Consider the following 20,462-nt stretch of genomic DNA (forward strand, 5'->3'; position numbering starts at 1 on the left):
ACTTTTTAATGTCTTTTTTTTTCTTTTAAGCCATTTGTTCTATTGATATCACTGTGCCATGATTATCCAGGTCATTCCTATCCAGAAGTAACATGAACATGGCCCACAGCGATGATACTCTGGTAAGAAAACCTTTTTGTTTCAGCCAACCTTTCTTTGTGCTATAGATTGACCATGTTTAAGTTGTTCTATTTATTTAACAACCCAGAAAAAACTGAAGCTATAGAAATGTCAGGCCTGTTCTTACTCCTTTCTAGCTGAAGGACTTTCCCTAACCTTGCTTCTTTCCTTCCTTTTTCACCTTTATTTAGTTGGTAGTATATCTGCCACCACCTTCCTACCTGTCTCAACTGCCCCCCCACACCCCACATTGCATGACACCACATACCACACTACATACTACACATTCTATACACTTCATGCACACCAAACCACACATACCTCATTATACACTCCACTCCACAAACAGTCCATGCAAATATCACACACACACCATGCACATCATACATTATACCACATATGCACCATATGCACACTACATACCACACATACATGTCACATATATATGATACATATTATACATATACCACACACCATACCGCACACATCATATATATCACATACTCCACAGCGCATAAACTGTACTACACATACTACAACCACACCACACACAATACACATAGACAATATATATACCACATACCATGCATACACACCACATACATATTACATAGACTTTTAGTTCCAGAAAAGGCAAATGCAGGGTGGGGCTGGGAGGGCAAATCAAGTCCTGGACCACTGAGGTCTCACACACTTCCTTTCTTGCCTACAGTCTCTGTAAGCATCAACAACCTGTACCCTGGCTTTGAAGACTATGAGTGTGAGCTGCTACAGTGTGATATTTGAGCCTCGCCTCACCAACTAGAGATTTCTAATTCTAAAAATAAGAGTCCTGTTAAGAAGCCTCAGAGACCAGGAGGTAGACGGCACTGTCCCAGTGGAACATGGCAATGTAGAGATGGGGTTGTTACAGGTCTAGACAGTCACTGGGAGGCCATAGTTTCCATAGGAAGTTCCTGTCAGAATCTTGCCACAGACTCTGGGGAGATCAGCTATGCCCACAGCAGCATGTTGGAAAGCAATGCCTCTCCTTCCACACAATGATTGTTTTCCATTTATCTCCTTCCTAACTAATGAAATCCCCTTCCCTAATTTCTCTACCTCTTCCACATCTCAAACTGCCCTTCAGTTTCACATCCTATCCTGTGCATCGAAGCCTGCTGACTGTTTTTTAATTCTTCCTGGAATTGCACTCAGGGCTGCAAGCACTCATATGCTTGAGCTACATTCTCAGTCTGTTTTTAGCTTGTTTTAAGGATGGAGTCTTTCAATAACTTTTCCTAGCCTAGACTGCAACGGTAGTGCTTCTACCTTAACCTTCCCAAAGATCTGGGCTTCCAGGCATGTACAATGATACTCACTTGATTGATGGACTTCTGACCAGCCAGAACAGATCCCTGGATAACTTGTGATAAGCAATGTTAGTTACTTTGTAACCAAAATTAATGTTTCATTTCATAGTGATATAATGATATGTGTAATATTTTGTATTTCATTCTATTCTAAATAGTTATGCCTATTTAAGACCATGGAATCTTTTGTCATATGTTGTCTAATTGAATCCTCCTCTGAATTTGTAGCTTCTTCTTTGTTATGAGTAAGCTCTATAGATAAAGCTGGAATGTGCATATAAAGCTAATATGTGTCAAAAACTATACTGTGTTAGAAGTGCTACTATTCATGTTCCTGTGGAATCAGATAGACCTTTTCCCAGAAGGATGCCTTCTTTCTAGATAACAAAAAAAGAGTTATATGTATAGTATATAATTTCCACCTATGCAACTAGATGTGCACACACTAGTTTTCAGGATGTATACCTCTTCAGAATATTTTGAGTAGGTATTGTTTATATTATTATAGCAAAGATAATGCGTTGAAAGCTTTTAGGAAGAGATATAAGCAGGTTTAGAGAGATGCAGAGAAACAGACATGTCTATGGCTGGTATAGGTAGGTAAGTGCTGCTTTGGGTCTGTGCATCAAGAAGGGTGCACTCTTGAATGTATGTGTATATCTACATACATAAGTGGTGTCCTTATCACTGTATATATGTTCCTATGTGTAAATGAATGTCATAAGAACACCAGTCCTATACAGAATCCCTAAAGTGCGAACACCAATTGGGTTTGAAGTCACTGGAGATGTTTCAGGATACTAATCTGTACTTACCTTTGCCCATAGCAATTTGCAATTTCTATGTTTGGAGTTCTCTGGAAATCCCTTGCACACCAGTTGCTGTTGGCAGTTTTGCTGAAAATGACCTCACGAGATCCATCTGAACCAAGTGATTTTCTGGATCAGTTTCCTGAAGTCTCTGGTCCCAGTAGAAGAAGTCATAGGTAAGCTGAGCCCAGGACCAGTGTGAGCCCTGCTGTCTTCTTGCAATGAACCTGCAGCTTGGACTTACAACTGTTACTTCTTCCTTCTTTTCTCTTTAACACTGGGAAATTTTCTTTCATGTTTCTTTCTCAAAGGCCTCATTCTTTTTTTTATTAATTAAATTTTGTTGACAACGTGTTGTGCAAAAGGGGTACAGTTACATAATAGGGCAGTCAGTGCATTTCTTGTGATATCTTACACTTTCATTTTTCTTTCCCTTCCCTAGATCAGGTAGGCATATATACAATACCCAGTGTACCAAAATCATATACAGTAGCCACGTGGCTTATGCCAAAGGAAATTCACCTAGAGCTTTAAATGTAACGTCAACAATGGAGTTTGCTTATCCTTGTCTTATATGATTATATATACCTAGCTATTGCACTATTGTGATTCACTGAGAGGTCTATTTTAGACTTTTTTACGTTTAGTAGTTGTTTGGTTTTAGATACATAATGTAAGATCACTGACCCAAACCTGTGGAAATACCATTTGACAAGAAGTTTTTTGTTTCGCAGACCTGTTTTCTACTGTTCCCCGCCCCCCACCCTAACAGTCATATATCAAGGAGACCATGCCCCTTTCTTCTCTGCGCATGTCTCCTTCAACATTATTTGTCCAAGTTCTGACCATTTCCCTGCGAATACCAATGTTTTATCATTTCTAATCGCTATGTAGTATTCCATTGTGTATAGGTACCACATTTTTTTGATCCATTCATCTGTAGAGGGGCATCTGGGTTGTTTCCATATTTTGGCTATTGTGAATTGTGCAGCGATAAACATGGATGTGCAGATGTCTTTTTGATATCGTGAGACCTGTTGTTCAAGAAAAATGCCTAGGAGTGGTATGGCTGGGTCATAGGGTATGTCTATGCTGAGCTTTTTGAGGGACCCCCATACTGTTCTCCAAAGTGGTTGTACTAATTTGGACTCCCACCGACAGTGGAGAAGGGTTCCTCTTTCCCTGCATCCCCTCCAGCATTTGTTGTTGCCTGAGTTCAGAGTATAGGCCATTCTATCTGGAGTGAGGTGGTTTCTCAGGGTTGTTTTTATTTGCATTTCCTTTACTGCCAGGGATGTTGAACATTTCCTCATATGTTTCTTTGCCATTTTTATCTCTTCTCCTGTGAAGTCTTTCTTTAGCTCCTTTGCCCATTTAATGATTGGTTTACTGGGTTTGGAGGGGGTTAGTTTTTTGAGTTCTCTGTAGATGACAGATATTAGGACTTTGTCTGTTGTGCTGGTGAAGATCCTTTCCCATATAGTTGGCTGTCTTTTTAGTTTGGTGGCTATGTCTTTAGCTCTGCAGAAACTTTTTGTTTTGTCGTAGTCCCATTTGTCGAGTCTCTCCCCTATCTGTTGTGCCCCTGGGACTATATTCAGGAAGTTCCTTCCTGTGCCTATAAGTTCTAGTGTCTTTCCTACTCTGTCCTTCAGTAGTTTCAAGGATTCAGGTCTGATGTTGAGGTCCTTAATCCATTTTGAGTTTATCGTGGTGCATGGTGATAGGCTTGGGTCTACTTTGAATTTTCTACATATGGCTGCCCAGTTTTCCCAGCACCAGTAGTTGAAGAGGCTGTGTTTTTTCCATTGTATGTCTTTTGTTCCTTTGTCAAATATCAGCTGACTGTAAGAATGCAGCTTTATTTCTGGGTCTTCTGTTCTATTCCTTTGGTCTTCAGGTCTGTTTTTATACCAATGCCAGGCTGTTTTTGTTATGATGGCTCTGTAATAGAGCTTGAGATCTGGTATTGTGATACCTCCTGCACTGCTTCTTTTGCCTAGAATTGCTTTGGCTATTCTATGTCTTTTGCTTTTCCATATGAATTTATGGGTTGCTTTCTCTATTTCAGTGAAGAATGTAGCTGGGATCTTGATGGGGATTGCATTGAATTTGTATAACGTTTTGGGCAATATGGCCATTTTCACTATATTGATTCTGCCTACCAATGAGCATGGGAAGTCTTTCCATCTCCTTGTGTCCTCTTTGATTTCCCTTTTTAGATTTTTATAGTTCTCATTAAATAGGTCATTCACGTCTTTGGTTAGGCTAATTCCTAGGTAATTTTTTCTTTTTTTAGCTATTGTAAATGGTATTTTTGCATAATTTCCTTTTCTGCTTGTACATTGCTGGTATAAAGAAAAGCTGCTTATTTTTGTGGGTTGATTTTGTATGCTGCTACTTTGCCAAAATGGTTTATTAGGTCTGGGAGTTTGGGGACTGATTTTTTTTGGGTCCTTCAGATATAAGATCATGTCATCTGCAAATAGGGATAGTTTGATTTCTTCTTTGCCAATGTGGATCCCTTTGATGCCCTCCTCTTGAAAGGCCTCATTCTTATTAATTCCTTGAGCCATTTCTCACTTGCTTCTGCATGTAAGAACCTTGTTCATTCTTTCTGGGTGCAGAGTGGAATCCCCCTTGGATAACTCTCTCACTCCTGTCCCAGAAGGACTCAGGACCTCAGCAGGATGAGCTGCCTCTATTCAGATCCATCCACACTGGAGAAAAGACATCAAGAAGTCTGGCTGTGGCTGTGGTCTTTCTTCCTAAAAGGAAGGATGACATGGAGTGAACTTCTTTTATTATCTACAACAGAAGAAGCAGCCTTCTCTTGGGAAATGCCCTGCTCTTCAGCCAAGTTCTTGTTCCAGTAAGACAACAATAAAAGAAATTTAGCTTCATTTGCCATCCAGCTGCATTTTTTGCAGCCTTCTCCTTTGTGAAGTTTTCTTTTGAGAGAGTCCCACTGTCAAGAAGCCTGCTGTGTGAGTTACATGCAGTTTCTCTTTGAACCTCTGGGAACTGGCTGCCTTGAGAGACTTCCTCTGGTCCTGTAGGAAGCAACCCCTTACCAGAGATCCAATCTTCCCTTATTACTCAGCAGAAGGTATGTGAAGGAGGTTCTGAGCTGCCTTTTGTGCTGAGTCTTTCCTGGAGCCTCCTTGAGGCTCAGGAATGGCTGTGTGAGCCTGGGACTTTTGAGGGACATAGCACATAATGGGCTCAGGCTCCTCAGCCAGTGGACAAGTTGCACATCATAGGCATGAGGCCAATAACCTCTTCACCCGGACAGGAGAGCTAGCCAGGGGTGGGGGAAGAGAGGAGGGAACTGTGTCCTGACTGAGTTTATTCTGTGCCCTCAGCCTTTGGCACCAAGTTGAAGACTCCACTTCGAGTTGACCTGGTGGCCATACATGCTAACATTATGAACATACTCCATCTAGCTTGAGGGGAGTTTGGATAAGAAAAACACATCTCTGCTGAAAGAGATCCAGAACAGGTGAGAGGCAGCCACTGGCTATCAGTGTAGGGGGTTGGGGGAGTCTTCCTGCCCTAGGGGCTTGAGTGGCATGTGAAAACTCAGGACAGGCCATGTGGTAGCAGAAGTCATGTGACCCACATGAGGCATGAAAGGCCTTTCTTCCCTGGTTGATCTTTTTGTTGCATTTTTTCTTTTTTGGTTTCCAAGCAAGTGAGTACACATTTAATAACCAAGCATAGACAGAGTATATGGTAGAAAGCTTTTTTTCCTACTTCCCAGCACCTCTGCCCACAGAGAACTTCTGTTGGTTCAAAACAATGAGCATGAACAACTTTTTTCTATAAAGAGACAGAATAGGATAGAATGGACCAGAATTGAATCTAATGGACGAGAGTGCATCTCATCTCAAGTATTGTGTATCTTGTGTCACTCATAATGTGAGCTCTACACACAAGGTAAGAGGTAAAATGCCAATTTTTCTTTAGATCAGTCATTTCAATGGCTCTAATGACATAGGTGAATCTGAGGCTTGTTTACCTCAAGTGATTTGGAAGCAAGAAGTCAGCCTGGCACCCTATCTGGTAAAGACCCGCTGGTTATGTCACATCCTGGCTTATGGCATCACTGAGAGTACCTGAGAGAGGGACAGATCACATGGTAATACACGAAGCCAAAAATTCAAGGATCAGGCTCCTTCTTTTATAACAGTCCTGTTCTGAGAACTACTGTTATCATGTCCAAGGCTCCTGTGGTCATTGGGAAGTACCCTAATAACCTTAGGTGCCTTCATTTAGGGCTTACCTCTTGAAGGTTGAGGGACAGGCTAAATCCAAACCATAGATTTTATTTTTAAAAAGTATGAACTGGCACATCTATATCACATGCCACCATACACATCTCAAGTTGCCATTCTGAGAAATGGGTCTCCTGTCTTCCTCATAGGGAAATGGGTCTTCTATTGGTATTTTCAGATAGGTGTTCAGATATAAGTTTTTCCTCTTTCCCGTCTCCCTCTCACCTGTTCTCCTTCCTTCCTTCCTCCCTCCCTCCCTCATTCACTCACTCCTAGGGATTGAACTCAGAACCTTAAGCTTTCTAAGCAAACACTTTACCACTTGAATCCCTTTTGTGTTGGATATTTTCAAAGGAGCATCTCACTTTCTTCCCAGTCTTTCCCAGGATGTGACACTCCTACTGTACTTGCCAGTGTTGCTGGGATGATAGGCAAGTACCACTATATTCAACTTGTTTTCTACTTCTCTTGTTAGACACTTTACTTTGAGTAGCATCTCCTATCCTCACCTGGAAGTGAGTACATTGGCCTGCCTTTCCCTGCTTCAGGAGGAACTGACAGCTTTCCATACTCTGTTGTGCAGCTATGTAAAAAGGAATAGTTCCCTGTATATGACTAGAGAGAGCCACCAGCACTGGCCTCTAAGTTGCATATTTTTAACTAATATTAAATACAGAAGCCAGTTATCCTCATAAGCCTCAAGTGATGTTATCAGATTGTAAACTCCTAGTTAACAACCAGCTAGTCAGCTGCGTCCACCAGCAATGAAAACTGGAAGGGCCAGAGAGATCACAGTTGAGATTATAAGACATGCTTAAAACATGTTTTAAGCATACTAATACACTCCTTTAGAACAGCAGTACCATGCCTTCTAGTATTTGACCAGCAACTTTACTATATTATAGTGTATAATCTACTTAATTTGACATCCTACCTCTTCTGTGCTTGAAGCTTTGATAAATAAAACTTAAAAGGAAGAAAAAGGGAAAGGAACGCTCAGTGATATAAACCCCACTCTCCCTGGATCTGGCTTGCTCAGATCTTGTGGCTGTTCTGCAGACCTCATTCATATTTTCCTGTCATCCTTCTGTCTATTTTGTGGTCCAAGATGCTGCATAGCACTCTAAGCATATCATTTCTGTAGTCTCCACTCCAGACAGTAGATTAGGCTTTTGTCTTCAAATGAGGGAATAAAATTAGTTAGCACTAAATTTAAAATGTCACTCCAGCAAGTGTCCAGTTGAAAATCAACTAGAAATTGGCTCTGCTCCATGAATTTTTCCATCTAAGTTTCAGTTATGAACATCTCTATATAGAAAAGGGCTCTGTTTTAAAATTTAATTTTATTGTCATGGTGATATACAGAGGGGTTACAGATACATACATAAGGTTGTGAGTACATTTCTTGTCAAACATTACTTCCTCTCTCATTTTTCTCCCAACTTCCTACCCCCCAGCCCCCCACCAGTTGTACAGTTAGTTTACAACATGTTGTCCTATAAGTATTGCTGTTGTATTGGTTCACCTTTTATCCTTCATCTCACAATTTTGATGTTCCCTTTCCCCTCTCTAACTCAGATAAATGTATATGCAAATCTTAAGGTTTATGCTACATTGGGGCAGAAGAGGCCTGTGCCCAAATGGTAGCATCTCAGTCTATTATGAGGAAGGAGTCCACCTTGGATCACCACTATTCAAGGAACTAGCCTAGAACAGCAGGGACAGAGGAAAAGTGACTTCTCTAAATGAGTAAGTGGTTTCTTTTGTCATGCAATTTTCTTTCCAACTTTTGTTTCTTCAAAGAATAAACATGACCTATAGAGTCATCTGATTATCATCTCTCATCTCATTCATCTCTGGTCATTTTTCCAATTGGGCAATTTGTTACAATGGTGGCAAATCTCTCCACATTTTTCTTTCTTAAAAGTGTTTAGACTCGGGGCTGGGGATATGGCCTAGTGGCAAGAGAGCTTGCCTCGTATACATGAGGCCCTGGGTTCGATTCCCCAGCACCACATATACAGAAAACGGCCAGAAGTGGTACTGTGACTCAAGTGGCAGAGTGCTACCCTTGAGCAAAAAGAAGCCAGGGACAGTGCTCAGGCCCTGAGTCCAAGCCCCAGGACGGGCCAAAAAAAATTTTAAAAAATTAAAAAAAATTTTAAAAAAAGTGTTTACACTTTACATAACAGTGTGTTGGTAGATCATTATGAATCACTGTGAGGAAATTTTAAGCCTCAGGGAAGCTATAAGAACATTACCATCACCTGCCACCAGCGTCTCACACCTGTAAACCTAGCTACTTATGATCTGATAACTAAAAGCTAGCCCAGATAGAAACTGGGCCACCGAAAAAGTAGAAGTGGATCTGTGGCCTTGACTGTGGTCAGATCTCTGTGTGGACCCAGATACTCCATTCTAGGGCTGTGTTTCCTGGTCATTCACAAGATACTCACTGGATAGGTGCTCACTCAGACCTTGCAGTGAGCTAAACATGTGCCTGGTTCTTATGAAGCCTGTCTACCCCCTAGCATCTCTGTCATCAAGTGATGTTTAATCCTAGTACCTACGCAGGAGTTGGCAGCAATTCTAGCCAGCCAAGTCTCAGAAGTGTTGATTTCTGAAGAATTCTCATCCCTCTTTGCCAGTATCTCTTCACTGCAGAGTACCTGGTGGTAGAACATGGAGAGAACATGGGAAGATGTTGCAGGTGGGTCCCTGTCTCCAATGGAAGCTGTGAGCACAGATGGGCTGATACCACTTTTACTAAGAAACTGGCCTCAAGTCCAAGGCAGAGACTCCCTTGTACAGATTTATTGTAGCTTCCCTGTGTAGTCTATCTTTGGCAGGGCTCAGCTTCCTGTCTACCTGAAATTGGACAGAAACACTCAAGAGGTTTTCATGTTTTCTCTGGTAGCCTCAGATGTTTGTCCATTTGATATCAAACCAGAGCTGACTACTGGAATTGCTTATGCACCCCATTGTGCCAGGAGGAAGAACAGGTGTCAGCCCCATGAGCTCTTTGGTCTCCATGAAATCGTTACTCCCTCTCTTGTCCAGGCCCTTCCTCTCACTTGCTCTTCTACTTTTTGTAGCATCAGCTTCCAAGAATTCCAGAAGATTTCTGATTTAATTTTTGAAAACGACTCCAGAAGCAGAGACCCTCCTATTCAAGGTATGGGGATGTGGTGGCAGAAGCCAGAAGGGTAGGCATGAAATAAATGAGAGTTCATCTTATCATGAAGGTGCTTTTAAAATTTTTCATTATTTTCTCTTCTGGTGAATGGAAGAAAAGGGTCTGTTTCCACCTACAGAGATGAGGGCATGTTGAGTATTAGAAGGCCCTTGGTATTGGGCTGTTGTAGTGGGAGACAGGGTGGTCCAGGGGAGCTGATCAGGTCAAGTTGCTCTCGGGACTTGTGCTACCTGTTGGGACTTAGCATCAGCTAGAAGATTCCATAGGCTGAATGGAATGTGTCTACCTACCTCCAAATTGTTCTCACCAGAAAGCCAAGAACTCACCACTATTTGATAGCTACACTTCACGGGGGAGGACCCTGTCTCTAGGATGGCGTATTTTAGGGCTGCCTTCAGGGCCAAATGGACATAGTAACTATTTGGCTTAGGTCAAAACATGCAGTACCAGAATGCAGATCTTGAGAGATTGTGTGGCTCTCTGTTCTTCCCTAGAACAAGTGCTGCTATTGGTCATAAAAATACCTTAGAGAGCTCCCACATGGTTAGACCTATGGACAGAAAAGTTACTTTAACAGTGCTTCTGGGAACTAGTGCTTGTCATTCTAGCTACTCATAAGGCTGAGGTCTGAAGATTGCTGTTTCACGGTAGCTTGGGCAGAGAAATCACTGAGTCTCATCTCCAATTAACTATAAAATGGGAAGTGGAGCTAGGGATCAAGTGATTGAGGGATAGTCTAGAGCAAAAATGCCAAGGGCCGTATTCAAGACCCTCAGTTATATCTCTAGTATCCCCCCAAAATAGGGAATGCCAAACTCACTGAGCATCTACCACACTACCACTCTAGCAGCTTCCTTACAAAGTGGGAGCAGATTGCAAGGCCTATTATTCACATGGCATAGGTGTCTGCCGGAGTGTGCCCTGGAAAACTCCCCACTGCAAATGCACAGTCAGTTCAGAAAGGGCACATGAACAGGGGTCTGGGAGAGCAGAGAAGATTTTCCAATCTCCTTTTGCTTCCTCAGGAGAGGAAAATGAGGACTTTGTGACCAAGAAGGAGTCTGAGTCTCCACTCTTCTCTTTCTGTGTAGTTCAATCCTGTAAGGGCCCTGGCATGCACAGGAAGGCCATATGACTGGACCATGGTGATGGCTAAAAATCCTCTTCTCTTGATGGCCTGGAGTTCACTAGCTTTCTCTAGGCTTCATATTCCTGATCTCACCAACTGAAGGATGTGGAACACTGGGACTGACCTTGCAGGATTGATGAGGTTCAAGGGAGAGTGGAATGTGGCAGAGTTCTTAGGAGGCCTAAGCACCAATTGCAGTCAGAATAGCACCAAAGTTGTGAGGAGACAATGAGTCCCCCAATCCCATGAGGGAAGTGCATTCCACTGCACACCTTTCAGGTACACAAACAGTGCCAGGGAGGCTAGGTCACTCACTGGAGATCCCACATAGTGGTAAGGGTGCATAATGAATTAGAAGTGACACCCATGTGGTAGGAGGTTTGCCATATTCAACTGGTGATTCTATACCCAAGGTCCAGGCAGTGGTTGTACAACAGTGAAAGGACAGAGCCCTTGCTAATAACATCCTCCATCCTGGCAAGAGACATCCCAATTTGCCATGGGAACAGATGCTTGGAGACCACCAAACAAGCAAGATGAGCAGAACACCTCAAGGTAAATTTTTGTTCAAAAACAATATACAGACTAAAAAAATATAGAAAGCCACAAAAGAGAGGATGCAGGTAATTTACAAGGACAAATTTCTTAGAATAATACCAGACTTGTTAGCACAAACAAAATGGGAAGATGAGGCGGAAAGACATAATTCAAGCCAGAAAGATAAGTATTGCCAATGTGGCCTACTATATTTAACGAAGCAATCTTTCAAGGAACTCAGCACTAAGAATTCAGGATGTTCACACTAACAAAACAAATTCTACCTACAGAAAAAAATATTTAAAAATAAGGCAAAATAAAATTGGTAAACTAGTAACAGGAATAGGAAAGTAGCAAGCACTTTCAATACAATAAAAGGAAGGAAATGCAACATGCTTTTTGCAATATATTTTTACATTTATAATGAGTGTTAATGTTCTTAACTCTCCAATCAAAATAAGTAAACTGGCCAAAATATATTCAGGTTAATTAAACAATGAATTCTAGACTTACAAAGACTAATACATCTCATCATAATATACTGGGAGACCTTATTACCATCACTCAAAAATGTATCTGTCATACATACATAATCCAAGAAAGCTGAGGATGAAAGGACACCACAGAACAACTGCACAATTCAGACACATCTACAGAATATTTCATCCCCTAGCCACACAATATCAACTCCTTCTCACCAGCCCATGGAACATTTTCCATAAAAGAAATACAACAAATCTTAGCAAATAAAGAAAAATGGAAACAAATCCTTTATCATGTCTAATGTAAATAAACTAGAAATCCACAGCCAAAGATATTTTAATCAAACACATGTACAGTCCTGACAGACAGTAACTGAAGAAGAAAAGAGGAAAGGGAAAGTCAAAATATTCCTACAATCTAGTCTAAATGAATAGATTGGACATCAGAACTTTAGGATGCAGCAAGGGTGACACTAAGGGAAGAAAATTAGTAGAGCTGTGTGTATGTACATTATAGAGAAAACAAAGTTAGATGGTGGTGGATGACACAGTGAGACATCAAAAAGTTTAACGATGCCTCTCAAACTGAGGAAAGAACCAAATGTAAAATGACCAATATAAGCCATTAGGTAAGAGGAAGAATCAATTAATTAAATTAATACTGAAAAAACTGAACAAAGAAATGATGAAACTAATTTGGAAAAAATAAGATTTGCAATCCTGTAACTAATTTGACAAAAATAAGGCAAGTAACTCAAATTAATATTAGAATTAAAATGGGAATATCAAAATAATTTCAATAATTTCAATGGGAATCAAAGAATCAGAAGGCAATACTTACGCTTAAAAAAATCAAATGCCCAGAAGTGAATACCTTCCTAGAACTATCTTTGTGAATTACCAACACTGTACCAAGAGGGACTAGTCTTATCAACAATGAGATGGAGGGGCTGGGAATATGGCCTAGTGGTAAAGTGCTTGCGTCTTATACATGAAGCCCTGGGTTCCATTCTTCAGCACCACATATGTAGAAAAAGCCGGAAGTAGCACTGTGGCTCAAGTGGTACAGTGCTAGCTGTGAGCAAAAAGAAGCCAGGGACAGTGCTCAGGCCCTGAGTTCAAGCCCCAGGACTGGCAAAAAAAAAAAATGAGATGGACACAGGAACAAAGAGTTGTCAAAAAGGAAAATGCCAGAACTAACTGGATTCACTGCCAAATTAAATTCTATCAGAAGCTTAAGGGGTAATGAACAATAATCCAATGCCCCTATCAAGTAGCTGCCTCTGCCTCCTAAGTAGGATAGGGCTGGCATATCAGGCATGCCCATCAAAGCCAATTACTTGTGTCCTACTTGTCTTTCCATGTCTTGTTATTATTTAAGTGCACAAGCAAAGTGATCTCAACAAAGCATACTCAGGCACCTATAGTCATATCCATATCATGACATTCTAAGAAGTAGAAGGAGTAACTCCTTTAGCAAGTAGGGATACAAGAGAGATGGTGAAAGAAAAAGTTTTACATCCACTGCCACGTCTCTATGGCAGATGGAACATATTATGAACCCAGCCATCTCTTCCCATGCCTACCCTGGGACAGTGGGTTAGGGTGAGTGGGTAGAATGGTGTACAGCTGTATTTGTGGCATGGTTGGCAAGTGTTTGTGCACAGGGGACATTTGGGAATGTCATATGTGAGGGAACCACTCAGGTGAAGGTACCTGAGAGGAGATGACCTCACTTCCTTGATGATGGATGAGATAGAACTCAGAACCCTGTTGCCTAGGTAGCCAGAATGCACAACAGCCAAGCCAGTTCACTGGCACTGAGACTGGGAAGAGAGAAGGATGTTGTCCTGCTGCTGTCTCCCGAATTGTTTTGGCTCATGCCAAAAAGAAGACGAAAGAGGGGGCCTCGCCCATGTCTGGAGACGCTGGGTGACCTCCCAACCCCATCATCCTGAGAGATTTTCCCAGGTGAACAAAAAGTTGATAGAGTGTCAGTTATAGGATAGCCACCCAATGCCTGGTCACCTCCTGCTCTCAGTCTCGGTCTCTGTCTATAGCTGTCTCTCTATCTCTGTCGCTGTCTCTCTGTCTCTCTCTCTCTCTGTGTGTGTGTGTGTGTGTGTGTGTGTGTGTAAAACCCGTTTTCCAGGTGATTTCATTATCCTCAATGACAATGAGTCTTATAGTTTGCTACATTTAGTATTTGAGTTGACCTTCCTTGGTCCCATTCTAGGATGAAAATCAAATGACAATAAAGGAGCCCCAAAGGTCAAAGACACTCAATTCAGGCACTTTGGAAGAGCTGGTGGATCACTTGGTGCCTGCCCATCTGATGGGGGAACCCATTTTCATCCCCACCTTTCTGTCCACCTACAGAAGGTTTAGCAACCCCCAGCAGGTACTGGACCTGCTTTTCAAAAGGTGAGCACCTAGTTTAAGATTAGGGGACACCTTCCCACTAAGTGGAAACTGGGGAATGGCCTGAAACTCTGAGCCTTAATTTGGTGCTGGGAAGTGGCATACTAAAAAAATCAGTCTTAATCTGCTGCAAGAGTCCTATGGTTTGAACCTTGACAGTGCTTACCCAGCCTATCTTTGTAGCACCGGCTGCCTAGGACTGGGGTGTTTCCCTTGAGACCTATTTCCCTTAGAAATCAGCTTTGGCCTCCAGCAGCACTATCCCAACACCTCAGGCAAAGCAGCTTCCATTCTAAAGATAGAAATTCATGTTATATCTGGGAGGAGTGCCTCTACCATATGTAGACATCCTGGCATAATGGTCTATCTGAGAAGGAGCTGGTTAGGCTCTTCCCATATTACACATACATAAAAGCCAGATATAGTATAAAGGCAGATTTGCAGACACTGAGCATAGTTGAGTGAAAAGAGCAGGAAAATCCCCTCTGTCCTGAAATCCAAGACATGGGACGATGGCCAGTAACACTAAATATTCTAAACAGGTTTCGCGGGAGTGAAGCCCTTCTGGACTCCTGTAGAGATGCTGAAATCCTTCCCTATTCCAGTGAGAATGTCATCCCACAAGACCAGCTCAGAAAGTGAGTGGGCCTCAGGTCATAAGGCTGGACACATCTGTCTCCAGAACAAGGGCATTTGTGTGCTTAATAGAAAGGACAAACAGTTGAGACCAAAACTCTTGTGATTCTTTTTCTGAATACTTGAATTATGTGTTTGTAGCAGTAAAAAGGAGTTGTCATTCACCACACAGTAATTATGAATACAGTGTACCCAGATGAATGTCACCTCTTACAACATTCTCACCTACCACTCCCAACCCATCCTTTCCACTACTTATCTTAATTTTAAGTTAGGTATTGTATTTTTTGCTATTTAACAAAGCAATTTATTTGTGCAATGCATCTTGATCTGTTATCACTTCAACTTCATCCTTCTACCCATCACATCCCTTAATACTTCTCAATTCTGTGATAGGTACCACAAAATTTTGCCTGCATTCTCCCCACTTTCTCCATTTGTTCTTCTACTCCTCTTCCCTTCTCCCCACCCTATCCTCTTGCAAGTACCCATTTTTTGGGTATTCATTTGGTTGAACTTCGACTAAGTCTTTCTAAAGAATGCTATTTGTGTCCCCCATAGAGACTACTAACTTCAGTTAATCCATTGGTTACTCTTTATTTCCACCCATTGTGTTTATTTGTAGATTTATAGGCACATTTTAGCTACCACAAAGGAGGAAGGCCATGCCAACTATGTTTCCCTGGATGAGACTTAGTACATTTTTTCCAAGTCTTACCATGGTACAATATTACTCTTCCTGATGGATGCATAGAATCCCATTATGTATATATACTACATTTTCTTGATCCGTTTGTTCATGGAAGAGTATATCTGGGGTGGTTCCATGTATTGGTTATGGCAAATAATGCTGGAATGAACACGGTTTTACTGGTAGTTTAGTGTTACCTTTATGTGTTCTGTTGGATGAATGCCCAAGTGTGGAATTACTGAGTCATAGGGTAGCTCTATGTTAAATTTTTTGAGGAACTTCCACACTACTTTCCAGAGTGGACAAACAAGCTTACCTTCCCAGCAACATCATGGAATTACTTTGTGTCCACATTCATACCAGCATTTGCTATTGCTAGTTTTTCTTCATATTGGCCATTCAAATTGGCATGATATTGAATCTCAGTATTGCTGTTATTTGTATTTTCTTTATGGCCTGAGGTGTTGAGCATTTCTTCAGGAGTCTGTTGGCCATTTTCACTACTGTATCTGAGAATTCTCTCTAACTCGTTAGCCCATGTATTAATTGAGTTGCTTCTTTTTGAGGGTTTTGTATTTTGGCCTCTTAAGTATATTTTGGATATGAAGCACTTGGATATGATGTTGACTTTGTATTTATCTTGTTAGATATGCTGAAAATTAATTATGAAAAAATACCCTTTATTCAGACTTTGTTGGACATGGGTAACTGCAACCGTAGTCAGGACACGGGGGATGCAGGCGAGTGGGCCAATGCACACTTTATTTCAGGAGGGCCAGGGTTTATATATGGTTAGAAATCAACTTACAACTTCCAGGGTAAAAGTTAATACAGCATAATATCCATCTCAAATACAAAAATTGAGGATGCTACTACTGGGAGGTAGGAAATAATACAAAAGTTTACCTACTACAAAAGATGGCTACTTCAAAGAGTGTTGACTATTAAGGGCTGAGTTACCTCAAAGATTGTTGACAGTCAAGGCAGAACTTTATCACCTAGCTACTATTTGCTCAAGACTTTGACCAAGACCCTATTAACTGTGAAAGACTTTCCTATTTACTATGAAGAGACTTTTGCTAATGGCAACTGGTCAAGCAAGTCTCCCAAGGGAGGCTTGGTACCTGGAAAGGGGAGATTCTCATAACAAAGACTGGTTTCCTTTAACCAGCAAGCACAGGAGATCCTGAATGCAGATGTTTCCCCAAAGGCCTATTAGTTTGCTAATAAGGCATCAGAACTTCTGTTCCAAGGCTAAGTTTTCTACTGGTCAGAGAAGTTATTCTCCCACAAGACTTCCTTTGATTTCTTACAATTCCCTATCTTTACTTAGAAAGTTCTGACCTGTGCCTAGAGGTGCTAGTGTGTCCACTCTCCTTTCCTGTAACTTATTGTGGTTTCTGTATTGATATTGTCTTTGATCCATTTTGCACTGATACTAGTGCATGGTGAAATTACAGGCTCTAGTTTCCATTTTCTGCGTGTGGATAGCCAATTTTTCCAGCACCAGTGATTTTGCTTCTAACCTGTGTTTTACTAGAGTGCTGAGGTGAAAGTATTTGCCTTTAGGAGAAAGACATGAGACTGTGGGGGGGATAGTGGAGCACCAGGAAACACTGGGATGCCTAAAGGCTCAGAAGAAACCCTTGGAAGAATCAATCCCCTCTATAATTCATTCCAAGTGGCCCAGTTCAGTACTTATCAGGTGACAAAACAAGTATAGAGGTCTTGCTACTGGATAATGGGCCCTTTATGAGAGCCTAGGGCCAGGCTGTCCTCAGGAGAACAGTGTGAGAAAAAAGACCTATTGTATGTGGCTCACATATAAAGAGGCAGCAGATTCATTAACTGAGGTGCCCTCAGAATCTCCTGGATTCCACGTAGGACAGGCCATTTAGACAATGTATTCTCAGTAGGAAGAAGTTAGAGAGATTGGAGAGTGTGGAGCTTCATGAAGACAAGAGATCTGCTCATAGTATTGATCCTAGGATCCATCTCTGTATATTCACTGCAGCTCCTGCCTGGCTTGCCTGGCCGGCCATTGCTCCACAGCCAAAGTTGCTTGGGTTAGGGTCCACTGGACACTGGATGGTTAGGCACAAGCCCTAATGTCTGTCTAATAATGGGGGATTAGGGAAGGGAATGGGAAGAAGGAGAGGCCAGCTTCTGACTCAGCTACACACCTGTCTCCTCCCAGTGCCATCTCCTCCATCTTGGGCATGTGGCTGGATCTGTACTCAGAGGATTTCTGCCAACCCCTGCAAAGTTCATGCTTCAAGAACCTAATGGCTTACCTACAATCGTACATGCCTGGTTCCGATGTGGAATGTCGTGCCACCTTTCTCCTGGCCCAGATGGAGGCCCTGGAGTCCAACAAGGCTGAGACTCAAGGTGCAAAGCCAGGGTCTAAAGGGAGGGGTTTGACCAGGGAACATAGCAGGGGAATCAGGGGAGAGCACACTGGGAGGCATATTTCAGTGTGGAATAGGACTAGAAGCAAGGAGGAATCTGAAAGTCACTGTGGGTAGGAGGTATTTTAGGAAGGTATCATATTGGAAGTAAGGAACTGGACATTTTGGCTGGTTTTGTTTTATCTACCTTTGAAAAACCCTAGGGCAGCACAGTAATGTAAAGAATCTTGTATCCCGCTGCAGATCTTTCATCAGGCCAAAATCTTTATGAAGACGTGAAGCCAACCCAATCTTCAGCTGTGGTTCCCTGCCTAACAGGAGAAACAACATCATATTCATTGAGTGAGCCAGCTCCATGTGTGGCTCTGGCGCCTGGCCCCATTGGGGCCAATGACTCTAGTTCTGAGTTGGAGCCCAAATCGGAATTTGGGCAAATCCCATTTTGGGTGCCAAGCCCAGCAGGAGAATTGGCATCAGCTTCATGGCTGGAGCCAACTCCACCTGTGGCTCTAGTGTCCAGCTCAGCAGAAGAATCTTCAGCTAGCTTATTCCTAGAGCCTACTTCATCTGAGGCTCTAGAGACCAGCTCAGCAGGAAAACCATCATTAGCTAGGTCAGACCTAGAGCCTATGCCACTTGTGGCTTTGGTGCCCATGGCAGCAGGAGAACCATCATCAGATCCTTTAGACCTAGAGCCTACTCCATCTGTGGCTCTTGAGCCCAGCTCAGCAGGAGAACCAACACCATGTATAGATCTTGTACAAAAGTCAGCTCTAGATCCTGCTCTTGAGCTTGAGGCAGTCCCTGTTGCGGATCAAGAGCCTAAGCCACATGAGGAACCAACTCCAGAGCTTGAGACAGCAGTCCCAGCTTCCACTGATTCTGAGCCTGATGCAGCATTAGCTTCCTCAGGACACCCTTCCAGTCTTCCATGTGCAACCTCACAGAACTGGATGAACAAGGAGAAGCTTGATTTCTTGGCTTTTCCTCCTGATCTGGTGGCAGAGCAACTCACCATGATGGATGCGGTGAGGTCCTAGGCAGGGCTGAATGGAGGTTGATACACCCACTTTCCTCTGATGCCCTGTTCTGTAGTTGCTTTCCCAGGGGGCCAAGACATTGTCTAGATCCCAGCTCCACAATCCTAACGATGTCGAAGACAAATTTCTGTCATGGAAACACTAAAGTAAAGACTAGTCCCACTCCTCTGCCAGTAACAACCTGGACCAAAGCTCATTCTCATGCAAGAAGCTTCGCCAGCATTAGTACTGTTTAGTTTCCTATTCTATCAGAAGTTAGGGAAAAAGACTGGCCTTAAAGGCAGGAAACTGCATGTGGACCAGGAGACAGGCATGAGGTGCCTATATGGGGGCAGACAGTGCTGCTTGGGACCAGGTAGACAGTTGATTTCTAGTAGATAGAGTGAGATTAGGTAGAGAAATATACAACATTTGCCTTCCTGTCTATGTTTCCTTCCATGTCATGCTGGTCGTACTAGGTGGTCAGTACACCAGACCCAGAGATGCCCATGGGCTCAAGTCACCTGTTCCACTTCCCTAGCTCCATCTCCTACTATAGTCATCCGAGCTTGCACCTGGGCATTGCATTCTGTGATACGGACAAGTAACACCCTTCTCTTCCCCAGGAGCTATTCAAAAAGGTAGTGCCCTACCAGTGTCTGGGCTCTATCTGGTCCAAGAGTGATACAAAGGCCAAGGAGCACGTAGCCCCTTCCATCTGGGCCAGCATCACACATTTCAACAATGTATCCTCCTGTGTAATAACAAGCTGCCTTGGGGATGACAGCACAAAAGCATCAGAGAGAGCCCTTTTGGTTCAGCACTGGATCGGGGTAGCCTGGGTAAGATACAGGTGGCATACAGGGACTCTCTTTTCAACCTTCTTAGTCTCAGAATTTGGACTGTGTTCAACGACCTGTATAGATCCCAGTCCCTCCTTCCCACAGACAGTTTTCCCACTAAAAGCCACTACTGTCTATGTCCTCACTCATGCTTCTCACATAGGTCTTGGGCTGAGTAAAATCCTGTCCGGCTGTTCTATACTCCCTACTGTACTCCCTGATCTCCCTAGAATTTGATGTATGAGAGGGTGACCCAGCAACCATGGTACGATCTGGTGTTAGAACCATCCAAATCTCTCACCGGTCTTTCTCTCCAGGATTGCCGAGTCCTGAGGAACTTCTCCTCCCTGTTTGCCATCATCTCTGCCCTGCAGAGTTCTTCCATCCATCGCCTGAAGAAGACATGGGAAAAGGTTTCCAGGTATGTCCTCGCTCTGCAGGAGCTGTGCCTGCACAAATCCTGGCATCACCCACACTAAGAACGAAGGTCCAACATCCACAGCATGAACTTCTTGGTTGTGAAACTTCATTTGTATTGAT

At 42.6% G+C, this 20,462-nt stretch overlaps 1 protein-coding gene across 1 annotated transcript in view; it reads left to right on the top strand.

The window, feature by feature from the left end:
- The window catches only part of LOC125352446 (ral guanine nucleotide dissociation stimulator-like), a 33,139-nt gene that overhangs the window by 5,425 nt on the left and 7,252 nt on the right, over positions 1–20,462 (top strand). Inside the window, 9 exon segments of the mRNA XM_048347539.1 lie at positions 2,300–2,457; positions 9,654–9,733; positions 10,780–10,841; positions 14,139–14,326; positions 14,902–14,961; positions 17,848–18,041; positions 18,305–19,089; positions 19,707–19,922; positions 20,240–20,343. Of these exon segments, the coding sequence (XP_048203496.1) occupies positions 2,300–2,457; positions 9,654–9,733; positions 10,780–10,841; positions 14,139–14,326; positions 14,902–14,961; positions 17,848–18,041; positions 18,305–19,089; positions 19,707–19,922; positions 20,240–20,343 (1,847 nt within the window).

The sequence above is a fragment of the Perognathus longimembris genome, chromosome 1, assembly GCF_023159225.1.
Source record: "Perognathus longimembris pacificus isolate PPM17 chromosome 1, ASM2315922v1, whole genome shotgun sequence".
Lineage (NCBI taxonomy): Eukaryota > Metazoa > Chordata > Mammalia > Rodentia > Heteromyidae > Perognathus > Perognathus longimembris.